At 44.5% G+C, this 20,025-nt stretch overlaps 1 protein-coding gene across 11 annotated transcripts in view; it reads right to left on the bottom strand.

The window, feature by feature from the left end:
* The window catches only part of NRXN3 (neurexin 3), a gene marked incomplete at both ends in the record, with an annotated part of 1,307,801 nt that overhangs the window by 153,542 nt on the left and 1,134,234 nt on the right, over positions 1 to 20,025 (bottom strand). For all 11 annotated transcript variants that reach the window (XM_081139380.1, XM_081139378.1, XM_081139379.1 and 8 more), the window contains one exon: positions 13,232 to 13,403. In XM_081139380.1, the coding sequence (XP_080995506.1) occupies positions 13,232 to 13,403 (172 nt within the window). The remainder of the gene's footprint in view (positions 1 to 13,231; positions 13,404 to 20,025) is intronic.

Here is a 20,025-nt window from a genome sequence, read left to right as displayed (position 1 = left end):
TCCCTTGGTGTCTGTTGTTGTGTATATGCAGATGGTGAAATCAGAAGAAGAATCCAATCATCTCAGTACAGCTGTACTGGTTGACATTTGTTGGGCAACTACTATATAGGCACTTGGACTCAAAAAGCAGGGGGTTAACAAAACCGCGACCACTTTCCTTGAGCTATAGGGAGCCACGTCTGGTAGTATCTGCTTTCTATCCACCTGGGGGGAACTTTGACTTTTGATTGACAATTTTATTATAGTCAATACTGAGGTCAGTAAAATGTGAAAGAAGCCCTGTTTTGTACAAATAAAATCTAGTCTGCCTTACTTTCATTTTAAGTATGTAGCTTAACTTTGGGAATGCTTGTGTGTATATACAAACCTGTAAAAACTCATAACCTGGTTCCTGTTCCTTTGATCATAGGGAACAGATTCTGAAGTCTCTGACACTCAACAGCATGATGGAAATGGGTCACATCCAGAGTCCACCCTCGTCGTGGCAGATCAACGGTCTATGGGACCAGGGCCCGAGCGGGTCATCAACAGGTCAGGGACTGCCAATGCGGAGAAAATGAAGGGGGTGTTCCCTGGGACTTGTAGACAGACATCAGGGAGCAGGGAGAAGGACATATAAGTGCTAAGAAGTCGGTTAGCCCCTCTCTGCAGAAGGGCAGAGAACAGGCTAGGGCAGCTGAGCCAGGGGCTAATAAAAACCCACAAATTCAAAAGAAAACTATCTGAACTTCCCTAAGAAGAGAGGAGAAAAGTGTATTTGGGTCACTGCAACTTAAAGTTACTAAGCAGAAGTAACAGAACTAGAGAAATAAGGATGCTTTGGGTTTGCTGTTTTCAGATCCCGCTCTCAGCGACGTAGGCATAACATAAGTAAAGGTGGAGTTGGCCTATGTCTTTGGAGCTCCGTCAGGACAGCAGGGTGTGGTGGGGGTTTTGTTTGCTTATATAAGAACAGGTAAATACACTGCCTGTCCCATCAGGTATTTCTTTTTCTTGAATTAACCTCAACAGGGGGTCCAGGCCAATCTACTGAGCAGTACTATCGCCTGCATCTCTGGGATTTAACTCACCCACTTAGAGACCCTCTTGCTCCCTTCATTCTAAGCAGAGGTGAGACAAGCCACAAAGTAAAGCTGACGGATCAGTAAAAACAGAGCTATAGGCGTCAAAATATGCATGATCTAGATCAAGGGTCCCCCAACTACAACCCAGGGACACATCTGGCTCATCGCAGTTTCTTTTTAGAACACAGCCGTGCCCGTTCATCTGTGTACTGTGTGTGGTCGTTTCTGTACTGCAACAGCAAGTTAAATAATTGCAAGAAAGACCTTATAGCTCGAAAAGCCTATAATATTTATTATTTGGCTTTTTAGAGGAAAAGTTTTCTCTAAATAAAGATATCAGGGTCCCCATGCTTAAATTCAAATCCAAGTTGGCCCTATTACCTATTAATTGTATGATACCCGAGAGTGTGTTACTTAACCTCTCTGAGACTCAGTTTTCTCATCTCTAAAATGGGAATGATAATAGACTCCCTTTTTCTAGGATGCTGTGAGAAAGATTCAGTGTTATAATCCATGAGCCCAGCACAAAATAAGCACTGTATCAGTGCTGCCTATTACAATTAATATCATTCCCCTAAAATCCTTTATGCAAGGATATGCTGTAATAGTCTCATTCCCTTCTCCGGGATATACAGCTCTCAGACGCTCGTAGGCATTTGGAATGAAGATTTCACCATTGAACTCTGAGAAAACCACATCTCTATAATGTGATTAAAATGAAAACAAATCTAGTTTAATTAAACATTGAGACTGGCAATTGTGCATCGGGTGGAAGCACGTTTCTAGTGAATGTTTAATAATGTGATTACAGCGTGCACTGCGTGCACTGGGATGCGGGGAACAATAGTAAATTTGCTTGTGAATTTACATCTGTCAACGGAATGAGTTGAGCTCTATGCACACAATGCAAACTGCAGTGCTCCTGGGAAACGGAGGGGAAGTGGAGTAACCAGAAAGGCCAGGGTGGGGGAAGCTATACATCTGTACAGAAGCCCAGCGTTGACGCTTCCAGGCCCCGCGGCTGCAACACGTGTGCTCTGACTCCCTGAGCCTTGGTTTATTTGTCTGTAAAACAGGGAGATTAATGTACTTTTCTCCTAAAACCATAGGGAAGATTACATTAAGTGAAATAACGTATGAACAATGCCTGCCTCTGGTTCCCTCAGTGGGCAGGGTGCAGGCTGTCACGTCACAGTTTATGATTGTCTATGTCTAGGTATGGGAGCAGAGTTGTTACCATTGTCCTAGAGGGCCCAAGGTCACAGCCCAACTTCAGGCTCCGACAGGCACTTACGCATGCCACTGAACCCAGATCCCACCCGAACAAGAGCATCTTCTTGCACTGTTTGGAACTGCAGGTACAGTATAGTATAGAGCATGGATGGAGCATTAGGTTTGCCCTCCAAGAGATACAGGCTTGAGTTCCAGGTCCTCGTGCATAGCTTATGGTCTTGGGAAAGTTAATCTTACAAGCGTGCACTTTCTCATTTATAAAATGATGATAAAACTAGTCTCGAGATCTTAGGGCTATTGGGAAGATTTAATATCAGAACTCAGTGCAGTACCTAGCACTTAATAACTGCCCAATAGAATTTAAGCATTAAAACTATCTTGTTGGGCCCCGGTCGGTGTGGCTCAGTTGGTTGAGCATCCTGCCATGCACCAAAAGGTGGCCGGTTCGATTCCTGGTCAGGGCACATGCCCAGGTTGTGGGCTCAATCCCCAGTAGGGGGCGTGCAGGAGGCAGCCGATTGATGTTTCTCACATCGATGTTTCTCTCTCTCTCCCTCTCCCTTCCTCTCTCTAAAATCAATTAAAAAAAAACCCAAACAATTAAATTTTTAAAAAACGATCTTGTTGGTTTACGTGCTTTTCTATTCCACTAGAATATAAAATCTTGAGGGCAGGGTCTGTGTTTTATTTTCCATCACATGCCCATCACCAGCATGGATTCACTTGTCAGTTGGACTCTGAATAAGTATTTGTTGAATGGTGAATAACAGAATGCATAAGGAGATCACCCCCCTCAAACTGACCTCACCAATGGGGGGAGGAGATTAACAAAATTTCTTAAATATAAAAGGCAACACCTGTGAGTCAAAAGATTTCTAAGCTGTTTCTGCTTTATGAAAGTGCAATATGATGACTTTTTCTGGCCCTTTATCCATTGATTTCTATCATTTGTTTTGATATAACCTTTAGCTCTTGGCTTGAATTGTCCTTTGCCACCCATGTACCTAGTCCCCTCATGTGCTGTGTGTCCACCACGGGCATTTGGCAAACCCCTCCGCCCCGGCCCACACAGAGCATCAGGGACTTACTGTCAGGCCGTAGAAGTACCATGTGAAAAAGAAGTGCATTTCCCGGAGCAAACCCAAACATCGCTGGGCATCTAACCCGGGGCACGTGAGCTCCACGAACTGAAGGCTGGCGGTGCCTCTCTGTCCTTGACTCCATCCCTCCTTCCCCCGACCCTCCTCTCCCCGACTTCAGTCTGCTGGGGTATTGACGGGGATTTTAGAGGAGTGGAAATCTTTATCTCCTTGAGATGAGCTGCAATATGATTACAATCGATTGAGTGATTTACAGTCTAGAGCGCCTTTCATTACCCTCCGTGCTTTACAGAATTATAAACCACACACTGTATGTGGATATATATTATTTTTATTGGATATTTAGGTACCACCTTTCTGTAAGAAGCTACATGTTCTTTTTAGACTTTAAATAACTAGAGGGACCCTGCGACCTTGTGCAAAACTTAAATGGAAGAGACTGAAACTTGAAAACTTTTCTTATGCTCTCGTATGGTACAGGCATTAGGACATTTGATGTTCATCGAAGTCTGGGGCGGGAGGAAAACAGCAGAGGGGAATTGAATTTTATGGTTGGGATAATAATTCTAGATTTTTGTAATTAAAGACAAATTCTGCGTGCCGGAATCTTTATTAACTACCTAAAGTGGAGCTTTTTTGTGACAATAGAGCATACAGAACTTGTAATTCACTTAGCCTGCCTTTGAAATTGTGCAATGTCGATGATTGTTTCAACTTAGAAGAATTTGTGTAGTGCAGAGGCCTTACATAGAGTGAGATATTATTAATATTTTTATGTTACACTCTCTCAGATGGGTATAGTTTAAAAATCACACAAAAGGTGACTACCTTGTATTTCTAATCCTGAAGGCATTATTCCATGGATTTAATATAAATATACTCATTATTCATAGATATTAAGAAATCTGTTTGCCTAAATAGTACCCAGAAGTGACCCTCAAATGTCTCATTACTTATTTCACTGAATCTACTAGATATAACATGTACAATATTTAACTTACAGTTAAATAAATATTTATCCTGTGCCTTTAAATTTGTGAAATTTCACCTTCCCCTCTAAATACCAAGGGAGTCTACTAAAGATGAGGAAAACATAAACCGGGACCCAAGACTAAGTTGTGCATCTTATAAAGTCCCATAGAAGTTTCCAGCAAAATTGTTCTTTTGCTCAACAAATCTCTAGAAGATCAAAAGCACTGCTCTGTCCATGAGTCAAGTCTGGATAAATACTGTCTTTAGTTACTATAATTGCTACCACATTATCAGATATACACCTTCACCATTATAACAAACTCATTTGTGTGTTATTTATTTATTTGATAAATAGCCTTGAGTCATGTTTCAGCTTAATGTCTCAGGGGCATGTGCCTTGTGTCCAGGGGCCATGTGAAGATGGGCTTCCTTTCCTTCTCTCCCAAATGTTCTTCTCTTCTATGGGATGTCTGTCTGTCTGTCTGTCTGTCTGTCTCTCTCTCTCTCTCATACACACACACACATCTATGCCGACCTTTGAACAATGTAGGGGGACTAGGGACGCCGAGCCCCACACAGTCCAAAATCCGTGTATAACTTTTAACTCAGCTACTAAGCGCCTACTTTTGAAAAAGCCTTACATATACTCGATTAACACAGATTTTGTATGTTATATATATCACACACCATATTCTTACAATAAAGGAAGCTAGAGAAAATAAAATATTATTATAAAAATCATAAGGAAGAGAAAATACATTAACAATCTTTATTGAGAAACACACACAAAACAACCTAAACCAGTGTATAAGTAGACCCGTGCAGTTCAATCCCGTGCTGTTCAAGGTCAATGAAGGGTCTCGTCTTTTTTCCTCTGAGTAGTTACATTTCATTTTAGCCAGAAGCCTATAGTTTTTGCCTTGAACTGCTTATTAGTTTCTGAGGGACACTGACAGGGAGAGACAGGCTCTAGATTTGATAGCAGTGATTGTATAGGTTCCCTACTTGTGATGGTTTGAATTCAGATTTTTTGACTTCATGATGATGTGAAAGCAATGCACTCAGTAGAAACTGCACTTTGAGCTTTGACCATAGACTCTTCCCCAGGCTAGTGCTGTGCAAGAGACCCTCTCTTGTGATGCTGGGCACTGGCAGCGAGCCTCGGCTCCCATCAGCTCAGCAATCAAGAGGGTAAACGACCCATACTCCACAGTATTCACTGTGTAAGATGATTGTGCCCAACTCCAGGCTACTGTAAGTGTTCTGAGCACGTTTTAGGCAGCCTGGACTAAGCTATGATGTTTGGTAGGTTAGATGCATTAAATGCATTTTCAACTTAACGGTATTTTCAACTTAACAGTGGGTTTATCAGGATGTAATAAACCCATTGTAAGCTGAGAAGCATCTGTATTTAACTTGTAAAATACAAGGCTGTTTACCTGTGGCTGGGAATTCACAAAAGGGAAAGATTTGCCTGGTAAGGTAAAAATTAAAAAAAAAACCACTAAGTGCCCCCTCATCGCTCTTCCATCCCCCAAGCAAGACCATTAAACAGTAAAACATACCTGCATCTAATAAAGCTCTTCCCTGCTGCTTAGATGTGGTGCTAGCAGGTGAAATGGGATCATATAAGGAAAGAGGCTGCCAACGTCCCCAAAGGACTAACTGATGATGGGGCGGAAGGCAGACGTCATAGATGCTCAGGGGAGTGCTGACTTCTAACCTGGGAGAAATTAGAGATTTAACTTGAGAGAAAAATTCTAAATTGCCCAGATTTGGGTTAAGATCAGAATTTCTGGGGCATGCAAGTTTTCCAGGGTACCAAAAGGAATCTGTGGAAAACAATTAAAAACCGGGGCTGTCAAGCCAGGTGGTCTTGGAGTGGAGTCCCAGCATTTCCACTCACTCTGCAGGCCAGGCAAGTGCCTGAGATCTCAGGAATGTTCCTACTCTGTAATGTGAGAATAAAACTGACACTGACCTCAAGGGTTATAGCAAGGCTTAATAAGATGTACGTGAATGGGGAATACGTAGGAAATGCCCCACAGAGGGTATCCATCACCATCTGCATGAACTGCCTGAGTGATGAGTGTATTTGCCATTTCCTACATCTCTGGGACAATCACCCCACGAATGGAGTGAAGGTGTGATCCCAGTGATTGTGCAATGACAAAGTACATTAGATGGATTCAAGAGGTCTATGAGGATAAATGCCTGCTACTTTATTAATGACGTAAATGAAAATTTGCTTTCTGTAAAACAGGCAAAATGTAATAAGAGAAAGTATATTCTATATCTACGCTCTCCAACACCAGCCACCAGCCGCCAGCCTGAGAGGCTCACCTGAGAATTGAATGAGAAAATGTATTTAAACCCCTCAGTGCCTAGGACATAGCAACTGCACAATGAAAATAAAACTTCAGGGCCTCAGTCATACCAGCCACACTGTAATTGTGGCCACATGTGGTTAGCGGCTACCGTATTGAACAGCACAGTCTGCAAGAAGGAAGAAAGACATATTTAGCTCTCTAAATATCAGTGATTCTCAAATCCAGCTGCACATGAAATCACCATGGGATTTTAAAAACTATTAATGCCTGGACCAGTGCTTCTCAAATTTTACTTGTGCACATGAACCACTTGGGTATCTTGTTAAAATGCAGATTCTGATTCAGTGGGTCCAGGGTGGGGCAGAGACTCTGCATTTTTAAGAAGCTCCCAGGTGATGTTGCTGCTGCTGATCCATGGACCACATCCCAGACCATTTAAATTAGGTGACCTGGGACTGGGGCCTGAGCACTCACTGTTTATTAAAAGTCACCAGGAGGTGCCTGGCCAGAGTGGCTCAGTTGGTTGAGTGTCATCCTGTGCACTGAAGGGTTGCCGAGTCCATTCCTGGTCAGGGGTCAGGGGTCAGGGCACATGCCTGGGTTGCAGGTTAGATCCCACGTTGGGCACGTACCTAAGCCAACCGACCAATGTTTCTCTCTCGGATCAATGTTTGTCTCTCTATCTCTCCCTTCCTCTCTCTAAGCATGTCCTCAGTTGAGGATTAAAGAAATAAGTTACCAGGAGAATCTCATGTGCAGTCACACACACACATTCTCTCTCTATTGAAAATATTTTTAAAACATTTTTTACCAATGACCAACCCCCACAAGTCGAAAGTCCCTTGGAAATAGACACTCGCCTCCTTGTGAGTCCCTGTTCATTCCTGGAAAATTGGAAAGAGCCACTATCTGTGCAAATATCTGGGATGCACTGGTCTGACTGATTAATGGACATGCTTTGTGACAGAATGTTGGAAGGATTTATTTATAAGATGGTTTTAAAATGTGCACCTAGCGACGTTCAAACACATTCATTAAGTCAGCCTCTCCCCAGCCACCGTTACATCTCTGCAGTCTGGCAACCAAGTGCAGCTCTGGCCTTTCCCCTGGGTTGTATCTGTACCTCCCATTCCCTTGCCAGGGCTTCCCTGTCTGTTCCCCCCCCCCCCCCCCCCCCGTTGAACTGAGAGTGACACTGGTCCTGAACGGATGGACGGGCGAGCGGGTAGCTGGGGCTTGTTGTAATGTGGGCTTCACATCTGGGAAGAATTCAGATGTTTGCAGCCAAAGACAGAAAGAAGAGGAAAGAAACCCTTCTGGCTAGGAATTCATGAAAACCCAAGGCCTGAGAAACGTCAGCGTCCTGTCAAGTACACAGAGTTGTTTTCACCCTTCATGGTCTCCATAAGCTAGGCTGAGATACGGACAAAGAAATCTCTCTTTTCCCCGGTATAGTGTCTACACTGTATAAAGACAATAAGCATTTAAATAAAATACGTTAGAGACTTTCTCTAACTCAGTAATTCTGAACAGGGGACGACTTTGCCACCAAAGGGCATTTGGTAGTGGAGACATGCTACCAGCAGGTAGCTGGTGGAATCCGGATGCTGCTAAGCTTCCCACGATGCCCAGGACAGCCGGCTACAGCAGGGAATTCTCTAGCACAAAATGTCAATACTGCCAAGGCTGAGAAACCCTAACTACACTCATCTGACAGGGGCTTCTAGTTCAGAATACTTCTGATGGAAAAACAAACACCTAAAAACCTAGTGTCAGTATCAATCAAAGCACGACTCTGAGAAAGAGAAAAATGTGCAGGAAAATTGAGGTAGTGGGATCTGAGCATCCGAAAAGAATCTTGGCTCCATCCCTTAAGCTGTGTGATACTGGGTCAGGTATTTAGCCTCTCGGAGCCTCAGTGGTGTAACCTTAAGATGGGTACGGTGGTAGTAATAATAGCAAACCCAGTTCCCTCATAGGATGGAGGGAAGCTCATGGGTAATAGTGCATCTGAAGGCACTTGGACATCAGGAAACACCACAACAATGTTTTACCTACAATGCCCACAAAGATAAGGTTTCCTGGAAGTTGACACATTTAAATATGAAGAGGGAGTTTTCTAATCTAGGGTCCTAGAAGGGGAGCCGTTTCCCCATCCTTTTCATGTTCTGAGTTGGGTGGTGGCGCACGATTTTAGCTTAGGTCATCAGTGGGCATTTTATCGACTCATGAAGGGATTTCCAGTCAAGAGGGCTTCAACTGACTCGGATTGCAGTCTCAAGAAGGAAAAACAAATACCAGGGACCCTGCTCTCCTCAGCACCACCTGGCATGGGGAGATGGAGAGTCCTACACATCAGGGCCTGGCTCTGACTTGAAAAGCCCCTTATTACACGGTGCTCAGGGTTTTCACAGCCCTGATGACACAACTGGCCACCCACTGGCAGCAGAGAGAGGATCTGTAATAACCCCAGGCAGCCCGGCAGCCCAGGGGGCCTAGAGCTGGGGCTAAAATTAATTTCTTCAGCTCAACTCACCTCTCACCTCCCCTCCCTTTTCCCCACCACTGCATTGTGTCAAGACAGTAATCAGAGGCTTTATAAAGCACATTTGTCAGTGTCTGGATGCTAGCTCTGGGCTGATTCTTCTTTTATTTCCCTCTCCTATTCCTCAACCTTTCTATTTTCAGGTTCAGAGGAAGAAGCTGCTTTTGAGCCCCATCTCCCAGAATTAACTGATATAAGGTTCTGGTGGCTACAGAAGTATTTTCAATTTTAGATCCTTCCTGGTTCACAAAGAGCATGTATGCTACATGCCCTGTGCCTGGCTGGTTTCTAAATATTTCACAGTGCAATGTTTCAGTAGAGCCATAGAAAACCCCATAAATGCCCATGAGGAGATTCTGGAGTTGACCTGAGAGCATGTCTTCAGAATGAAAAAACTCAGGTGAATATTCTACAGGGGCCACTCCACGTTTCTTTACTGTTTAAGTGTTAGCAGTAGAAAAATAGCACAACTAAGCTCCTCTTGATGGTTCTTATATTTATTACTATCAATTAAATACTATCAATTAAAGAGGAGAATGCATCACTTCCATAAAAACTATGTCCAGGTGGCTTTGTTCCTTGATGGCCAGATACAGGGGGTATTTTGCTCTTATGGTTGAATACAGATTAATTAAACATTGCCAGATAGCTCTGATGATGCTTTACATTTCGCTAAAGGGGTCCTTTCAGACTCACAGGAAAGCGGGAAAGAGAGAAAGTAAGGTGTCCGAAGCTCAAAAGTGAGCCACTCCCAGGAAGCCTTGACAGGAGGTGAGAGCTCCTTTAAACACTTTTCCGTACTATTTCCGTTGCTCCATGGAAGCACACTGCCATTGCCATTGCCATTGTCATCGGGATGGCTTGAAGACCTTACAAATGAGCCTTTCAGCGCAGCTAAAGAACTCTCTTTAAAGGAGGATTTTCAACTCATCTCACAGTTACCACCTACATGTGCTTAGTGATGCTCGCCTTTGTAATATGACACTTCACAGAAAAGAAATAAACCTAAGGTGACACAGAAAGAGTGATGCCCCTGCCTGTCGGTGCGCTTTTCAACAAATCCCCCCATTTGCTGTGGGGGTGAGAGTGGGCATTGTGCCCAGCTGAGAACTGTAGAATCTGGTCTTAGTTCTGTCCCTTGTTCACTATATGACCTTAGGAAAGACCCAGCATCTCCCTGGGTCTCTTTTGAAATTTGAAATGTAGAAAAAGAGTATTTAGCCCTGGCTGGTTTGGCTCAGTGGTTAGAGCATTGGCCCGTGGAATGAAGGGGCCCGGGTCGGATTCTGGCCAAGGGCTGGTACCTGGGTCAACCCCCGGCCCCAGTTGGGGCACGCGCGGGAGGCAACCTATCGATGCATCTCTCTCTCATCAATGTTTCTCTCTCTCTCTCCCTTCCATTCTCTCTGGAAAGCAATGGAAAAATATCCTCAGGAGAGGATAAAAAAAAAAAAGCGTATCTACCCTACCCAATTTAAGCCAAAATGAAGTAGCCTGTGTGCGTGAATATGTAATAGTTTAAAAAAAAAAAAGCTACCCATGTGTTTGGAAATCCTCATACTAACGTTTATTGAGTATTGACTTAATTGACCCAGAATTACGTTGAGCATTTTACATGCGTTCAACTCAATCTTCACATTAACCCTGGAAAGGAAGTATTATCATTACTACGTTTTACAGACTAGGTAACAAATACTCGGGAGGTTGAAGGGCTTCCCTAAGATTTGGAACTGCATTACCAAATATGAGGAATGAACACTTACTTAGGGAACCAAGAAAACAGAGTGAAAAATGAGAAAATGGGGAGAAAGAATCTGATGTTTTTAAAGCATTACAGTGATCATCAGAGTAGAAAAATCAGGCCTGTTAGATACTTCTACACTTAGTGTTGTTGTATTTTGAAGTATATGTGGAGAGAGGCACAAATATTTCAGTGCTCAGGGCATTTCAAAGTCTTAATCCACTGTTAGACTCACAGTGAACGGCACCCACATCCCAAGGCCAGCCAGTTGCCTCCAAAGCCCATATTTATAACTGCCATACTGTATCATGTCCTATAATAATAACACTTATTATTACCAAGTAACAGTTACCAACAGTTACTAGTAATAATAGTTTTCTGTGGGAAGCAATGCCATTAAAGAAAGGTTGTTCTCTGTTTTGAAAACATAGGAAGCAACCTATAATTTGGAACTAACGATACAAAGAGGTAGGCACACAGCAAGGGTCACCAGTTCCCTTACATATCTGTGGCTTTAAAATTACCATCAAAGAGCCTTTTCATTGCTGGCAGCAACCTCATAGATTCTATACTGGCTCAGGGCAAGTGGTTAATATCAATTTAGAAATCTTTGAAATTCCTAATAAAAACATGACAAACCCTACAGCAGCACTGGAAGGGCCAATGATAACATGCATGGAGAGACACTGATGTTTCTTATGAGCAAATAAACAGCTTTTAAGACCTCAAGCTATTTTGATTTCCCCGCAACCCCCATCCCCCAGAGTTTAAGCAAGAAGCATTTAAAAATCAGGTCTAGTGGTGTCTAGTGAATTTGGCTGATGATAAAAATTCATAGTAGCTGTTAACACCTCTGGCTCCCTTCCAAGGCTCAGAGATAATCACATAAGGTCATTTTTGTGACTTAATTTAAGAAGTGCTAAGTGTATGACAGGAGACTCCCAGCAAAGGCTGAGCTGGGTATTGTATGAGATGGAGAGAGTAGATAAAGGGGTAGGTGGGGCTTTCTGCTTCAATAACGTGGGAGTCTTGCTTGGTCTTTGTGGACGCTCCCATAGTGCTTAAACTAGACACAGGAAGGCTGGCTATTAGGGGGAAAACCCAGTAGTACAGTTACTTCTGATTGGTTTTTAAAAAAATTAATGCTGAGTGAGGTGTGAAAACATAATCAAAGCCTTCAGGTCACTCAGAACTCTTGGGCCATAATGATTAGTAGTTAAACAGCTCTTAAATTTCTGAACAAGGGCTTCTGGCTTTCTCATCTCTGTGCACACCTCAGCATAAAGGAAGTGAAAGGATGAACATGAGGAAATTATGGGGAATTTGGAGTGTAGGAGATTGACAGTGAGACATAGCATCACACCCACATTAATGGGAAGTTCAATATTCTGAGCTATTCTCTTGTACCCACCAGGTGGTAATACAATCGTGGAGGCCCTTAGCAAGAGTATTTTCCCTTCTGTTCCTGAAACATTTATGATCAGGATTCAGGGCTCTTTTCCTAGGAAAAGTGAGAGATGGGAGGGAAAACTAAGGGATTATTGAAATGATCTTTTAAAGAAGCCACCTTCTCTCCCATTGCCCTTGATGGCGCCATCTGGCTCAGGGAGTTTGTTGGCAAATGCTCCTTTACTATGAAATTTAAACAGATGATTAACCCCTCTCCCTCCTACACCAGAAGGCTTGCTATTAAAATGCCTACTAGCACCAATCCCTGCATATGAAGGCAGGCTTAGTGTAAGTGGGAAAAAAAATTGGCAAAGTCAACCAAATGAATGAAATCCCACCCTTTGTTTTTCTCTGTTCCCTTGTCTTATTGCTCACCCACTCAGGTTTAGTAAACTTCCTTTCACAGTCTTTCTGCTGTCTCTGGCCCTGTGAACCCTCAGCCACACCTACACAGAATCTAGATCCCAAACGGATTGTTCCAGGATGATCCACAATAGCTCGTGATAAAGATGCTGCTCCTTCCCAAGGCACCGCTCATCATTTGCAACACCCTGGAAATCCTACAGTAATGGTCTTTGGTATGAGCCAGTCAGGCTGACAAAAAGTGCTCAGTGCATAGTTAGTGGGTCTCCAGAAGCTCCCTGCACTCGGCCAAGTCCTAAGGAAATAACTGATCTTCTCATACAAAACCCAGAAATGTACACTGAATATTCAGTGTTTTACCATTTAGTGACGGGCATGAGACAATTACCATTCAGAAGTAAGAATGGGAGAGCCATTGAGAGGAAGGCATGTACCTGTGGGGTAATGCTCGTTCACGGGCCAGTTGTCCACCTGCAGCGTGGCGTTGCCTCCGTTCCGAGTGAAGCGCACCACGTGGTATTTACCGTCATTTACTGGGGTTCTCTCCTCTTTGATGGAGATGTCGACTGTGCCGATATTGAAGACAACGCCAATTTTCCCCTGTTCCTATAACAAAGAAACACAAAAGGCATAGTTATCACCAACCGCAAGCTTCTCCGCCTTTGAAGTTGATCCACCAACTAACAATACACGTGTAGGTGCCCAGAGGGAGGTGTCAGCATGAAGCTAATCATTTCTCCATGGGCTTTCATCCTAAACACGAAAGCCAGTGGTGTCAAGCGACCCAGGTTGCTCTCACAGGCTGCACTGCACAGGTTACATCATTTAATGGCCCTCAACAGATATCAGAGCTGGTACCACAGAACTACCTAACGACTGTGCAGAGCAGCATCGCTCACTTCTGTGCGGTGTGTCAGGCCTGCTTTCTAGGGGAGTCTAATGAGGCATCGGGCCCTAGAGCACCTCACAATTCAGATGTAGGGTTAAAGAGTGAAGCTAAGCCTGCCTGCACATGTTGGGTAATCAAGGCCAAGGGGAGGGGTACCGAATCGTTAGGAGCCAATGGCAGAGGAACTAGTACTATGGACCTACTCCCGAAGATGCCTCTCTGAAGGTCTAAAGCACAGACAATGCACCCTCAGTAGAGGCCAGTGAAACTGCACTGGGGTTTTCAGAGTTAGTTGGCTGTCCCCCCCTTCCCCACTTGCAGCCCCACTCCTAAGATTAATCCGAAGAGGGTATAATATTCAGTGCAAGAGCTTTATGTTATACAGCAGAAGGGATCTCTGATGCCCAAAAAGACTTCTGCAAGAGAAAACACCATGAGTCCCAGAAGACGGACACTGTGGCAATGGAGGGGATGGTGGCGGAGCTGGTGGTGGCGGTGCTGAAGGTGGAGGTGGTGATACCATCCACCTCCGAGGAAGTGAACCGCTGACGCATAAATAACAGTGCTATTAAAACTCTCAGTCTTCTCTAGTAATTAGCCACAACTGAGAGTTGGAATTAGTATTCCAGTGGGGCATGGGATGGAAGCAACCTTGCTGATCGGAGGTAACCGGTCTCTCCCCACCTCTTGGGAAGGCATTGAGGCCTGGAGGGCGCCAGGAGGAACAGGCAAAGGGATAGTCTGACTTACTGGCTGAGCAAGAGGTTGGACATTGATGGATAATACAAGTGAGCTGTAACTCTGAGGCTCCGGAAGACTGAGCCACAATATTTATCCACCTAGTCTGCAGTCCTCTGCGTCCCAAGTCAAGAGGCAGAGGTAGAACAGGAGGAGGAAGGTGATGGAAGGGGCGTGAGGAGGGAGGACAGGGAAGGTTATGGGGAGAAGGTCCAGGATCCATACGAACTAAGATGTAAGAAAGGTTTGCCCGCACCTCACATTTAATAATTTGGTTTCATTCATTCATTCATTCATTCATTCATTCATTCATTCACTTATTCATTCATTCGACACATAAATACAATGTTTATTAAGCATTTACTGTGCTTAAAGTCAATAAATTACAACTTCTGGTGAGATTTTAGGCACTGGTCTCCACAGAGCTTGGTACACTTCCCATATTTATTCAAAGCCAGGCTTTTCTCCACTCGCCAGTTTTCCTGTAGTGTATGAACACACCTCGTGTCCAACCAAAGGATGGAGAAATACCCGGGAGTCTCAGCCTTGGAAAGTAGGAATCTAGGCTGATCAACAAAGGCTGCTTTCAGCGCTCAGGGAGGCTGAGGCGCAGGGGCGACACCGCTGCGTCCTTGGTGCCCTGTAGCATAGCAGGGGCTGTAAAATGATGCCTGTTCTCTGGGGAAAGTGATTCAGGAGTCTCCGTGCTCGCAGGATCTCCTAAACCCCTGTTTACGGGGCACTGTGCTCTCAGTTTTGTTCTGCTCTATCCCCATCTCTGCATCTTTAGCACTAAACAGTCCCGAGCATTAAAATACGATGCGTGGATAAATGGCCTGATGATGTGATGATAGGGGTTTTGCACCTTTCATGCCCACAATTAATGACATTATGATCCATTTTATTCTCACACCTTAAGTCTCTGGGAATTCAGAAATGACAATAGGACGTTTTGGCTTTTTCTTAAACAATTGGCATTCATTTCTAAGGGTGGGTGTGTGTTGGTACCTAGTCACTCTGGTCCCTAAATAAGCACAGCTGTAGTAACCTGAGTCAGGACCTGTTTAGCAGATGAACGGACTGGGGGAGTTAGGAAACCATGGCTGCAGACACCGCTCCTCCTCTGCCCGCCCCACACGTGGGCTGTTACTGCACAACTGTTCTTTGATGAGAAGTCACTGTACGAACCCCGGATGGGTGGAAAGGACTGCTGGTGACTCAGCTCACCTCTGAGTCACTAATTAATCCTGGATGGAGAACAGCGTCCGGGGAGAGAGGAGACCTTTCAACCAGCCTTCTGCAGCTTTGCAGCCACAGCAGTGGCAAAGGACAGTTCTGGCTCAGTGAGCTGGCTGATCAGTGAGATATATTCTTGGGCAGATTCTCTGCAAGATCCATAATAGATTCAGGGAAAGCAGAGATTTAATCTCTGCCAGAATAAATATTTGGTCCTTATCGGAGGCTCCACACATTTGCCACCGCAATCACTGTTTCTGAGAGATCTTCCTAATCCTGCTAGCACGCGGCCCCTGTCGGCGGGGACCCCCACCCAGACGTTTCCCTGCGCTTCCTGCAGCGGGAAATGCGGCTGTGCTAGGCCTCAGATGTGGTCTATTTACTCGCGTAAAATTTCATTACTGCAGCCTCCCTGTCATTTGTCATGGGACCACAGTGGCATTATAATCTGTGGCTAACTGCTTTGTCTCAGTTCATTATAAGCCTTGTGGCAAATACCCGTAGAGTTGCTCAGGTTTGAATCCATCACACTCAGCTGTCATGAAAATAAACTCTCATGGTCCATGTGTCCAGAAAAGAGGAGATATGAGGGAGAAAACCACTGGCTTCAGAGTCAGCCCTGATGGACCTTGGGTAGGTTACTTAACTTTCCTGACCCACTTCTGGATACTATATTATGGGGACAGGGTACCAGCTGTACATACTTCATAGGGCTGTTGTAAGACTGAAATGATATGATTAATATCCAAGCACTTTATAAATAATCAAATATTATACAAATATAAGGCATGAATGAGATCAGAAGAAACCATCCAACTGTTTGAGCATAAACAACACTGATTATTGGAGAAGCTCATTGATTCACCAGAAGGAACCTGGGTTCTAGTGCAGCAGTGGTTCCAATAATACCTCTGGCTTTGAAAGTGGTATGACCCCAGGCAGGTTATTTAACTTCTGATTTTCCTACGTGTGGGCGAAGGGAAAGGCTACCTCTGGAGCTTGTGAGGAATTTAGAACATGCGGGTGTGAACCACCTGGCAGGTGGCCGTGCATACTTTGGGACATCAATAAACGTCAGTCATCATCCCCCTCTCTTTCCCTCATTAGCGAAGTTAATGCAGTTACATGAGCTCCAACGCTGTTGGTTTGGCCACACTGTCATCAAGAAATTTGGTGGAAATAAATGAAGATTTTAGCCAACGGAACATTGAGAGGTTGATTTCCTGTCACGATTTGGTGGTTTCTCTCTCTTCTCGTTCCTTGGTGCCTTTTATAAGCCTCTCCAAGACAAGCAAGAGAGCTGCAAAAACAGCATGACTATGAATGTTAATAACCCCACGCCCATCACTGTTAAAGTTGCTACCCAGTCAATCACTTCAACCTATGCTTTTCCTCAATATTAAAAACAGGGACAAGTGGTAAATCAGGAGATGTTACTAAAGAACCCTCAAGTGCATTCAGGGAAAAGCTGAAGGGCGCAGCAAGCAGCTGTCTTTCAATGGCCAGTAAGTCTTTCTTCATCGATGGTGACCGTTTACGAGCCCACCTGGTTGCTCAAATGAGCCAGGTTTCAGTTTTCTAATCCTCCATCAGCCATGTTACAGTGTGTGTTGTGGAGGTCACCCAAGAGATGCTGCCAACACCGGGGTCACATTTCAGGAGCAAAAATACACAAGGGCGAAGAAAAATCCTCAGGAATAAAGATCTCCCTGAGGGCGATTTCTTCATTCACTCCCGAGCGCCCCCGGGGAAGGCAGAATGCACCATCCGCCGTTTCAGAAAATTGCAGCTGACAGAAACAGAATGGGGACCCCCCGGGCATGCCGGGGAGCTGTGCAAAGGGAGCAGTTCTCGGTCTCTTCACTTCCAGGCTTCCCGCAGGACCTGGGAGTTCAGCGCGAGGCAGTCACACAAGGAGAGCGACATGTATGTGATCCCTCTTGGGTCCAGGCGCTGCCGGGTAGGTCTGCCACACCCATTTCAGATTCTGGGTCCTAGAAAATAAAGTCACCAGTGGCACTGCTTACCACATTTTTCTAGTCCCCCCAATATGGGCTCACAGTAAGAGAGAAGCTCTGGGTCCCTTGGTAATGTGTAGGGCCGGGAGAGCAGTGCCGACCCATCAGCTGGGTGTCACTCCTGAGCCATGCACTTAGCTGCTGGTGGGAGACCCGCCAGAGTCCTCCCATTTCCCCTCAACCGCTCCACCTAGCAAACTCCTGGTCGCTGCTTTGTGGGCCTGGCTCCCTGAGTAAGGATGGCAACAACGAGCCAACTAGCAATAGACATAGAACATGACTGAGAAACAAAGCTCGGCTGCTTGATGCCACCAATTTTTTTAAGCTGTTTATCGCTGCAGCATAACCCCGACTACCTCGACGGGCAGAGGAGGTGCTTGCTTGGGAAATATTTTTTTAATAGAATAATTTTCAAATTCTTACAATTACCCTTCAGGTTTTATAGGTTAAAGAGAGAGGGTGAGATCATTGGGAACTCACCAACTAATAGGAGATATATTTAAGATTAGAATTCAGGTTTGTCTGAATTTAAAACCGATGTGTTTTCCATCGTGCTTCATTTCGGTCACATGTATTACTTGTTGCAATTGGAGTTATATATATAAGATGATATATATATTACATATTATATACTTTATATCTGCCTCACCTGTCTGCCTAACCTAATTGTGGGTATCTCAAACATTGGAATTGTTTGAGATAGGAGCAGGTGCTCGTAAATATTTGTTAAATTAATAGATACGTGAATCACTGAATAATGAATTAGAACGTGTGGCTGTAGTAGAAAAAACCATGGGAGACTAAACAGGATTTGAACACATAAAGTAGAGAATTGGTCATTAAAATTCAGACTTTTTTTTGCAACAAATCTTAGGCAAAGTATATAGTCTCATTGTGTTTTATATATGCAATCAGTAAAATACAAAAAGGTGATATACAATTTACTTTATTCATCAGATAATTTTAGCTAAGGGAAAATTTCACTGAAGTGCTCTAGGATAAAACACTGCATGAGAGCACTGTACGGGCTCTTTTTGTGACTATTAATTATCTTTTGGGGAAAATCATCAGTCCATTCTTTAAATGTTGTGTTCTCCTTCTTCTAGACCCAGGACAATTACTAGCTAAGAAGCACTGAGTGTGCACTTGGGGTGCAGACTCCTGCACTGTTAAAGGACTCAAGAGACGTAAGAGATCAGGTCTCTCCCTCGAGAAGTATGAGATGGAGAATGAGCCCATCAGGCATCACCCAGATTTACAAGACTTCAGTTGTGGAGCTTGGAGAGGCTTTGAACTTCCATTCCGCGACAATGACCCTGTCCCCTTCCCTTGAAGAGCTTAAATGTAGCTGTGACAGAAAGGGCCGGGGAGGAGAAAAGATTAGCACTGGGTTCAAGAAGCCTTGAGATTTAGAACCAGAAGACCCGAGCCCAGTCAAAGCTCTGCCTCTTGTCCAGGTGATCTTGAGCGGGTCCCTCAACTCTCCGAATCTCAAGCTGTCTGTATGAAAAATGAGAACAACACAAAGATAGCAATAATTCCTGTGTTAAATGGTCCTTGAGAGAAATGAATAAAATCTTGGAAATTCTGAAGAGTCCTGAAAGGAAGTGGGAACAATGATGTTGATGGTGGGGCGGAGTTGGTGATAACAGTGCGCATGTCGGTGGGACACCTGGGTGAGAAATAGCAAGACAGGTGACGCACGAGGCAGAGGCCTTCGCACGGGACCTGCAGAACATTTCTCTATTTGGAACGACTGTCTCCCATTCAGGATCATCAACGCCAGAGTCTATACAGATCGTCCCTAGAAAATTCACATGAAACGGCTTAGGAACGAATTCTGTTTTCCTAAATCTGCACAGATCTCCATGACCCTTGCACCCACCCAGCAAAACAGCACCCCCTCTGCCCCTGGCTGCAGCTGGGCTTCACCTGTGTCCGCTGATGTCTGTCCGCCCGAGGTCAATCAATTAAAGCGGATTAGATCCGCAGTCTGCTACACTAACAGAGGGCCAAGAGAGATAAGACTGATAAATAGCTTGAGACAGCTTCATCTCTAACTAGAAGCAAGGAGAAAGATGAGAGAGAAGCGAGGATGACAGCTTAGGACAACAGGAACCCTGACCTGAGGTGGGGAACCAAGGAAGGACAAGACAGCTGGCGCGGGGAACAGGATGAGCGTCAGAGCCACGGCCCTAAGTCCCCAGTCACAAGCTGGCATCCTGAGTCATCATGTCCTTCAAGTTCACTCTGAACATTCACTTCTCTTCCCAGACCCAGCGTCACACTGCCTTGTTTGGTAGTTACATTTGACTACAGAGCAAAAATTATAGTTCATTTTCGTGGG

The sequence above is a fragment of the Miniopterus schreibersii genome (genome assembly GCF_964146895.1).
Source record: "Miniopterus schreibersii genome assembly, chromosome: 1".
Classification (NCBI taxonomy): domain Eukaryota; kingdom Metazoa; phylum Chordata; class Mammalia; order Chiroptera; family Miniopteridae; genus Miniopterus; species Miniopterus schreibersii.
This window is presented reverse-complemented; position numbering and strand designations above follow the sequence as displayed.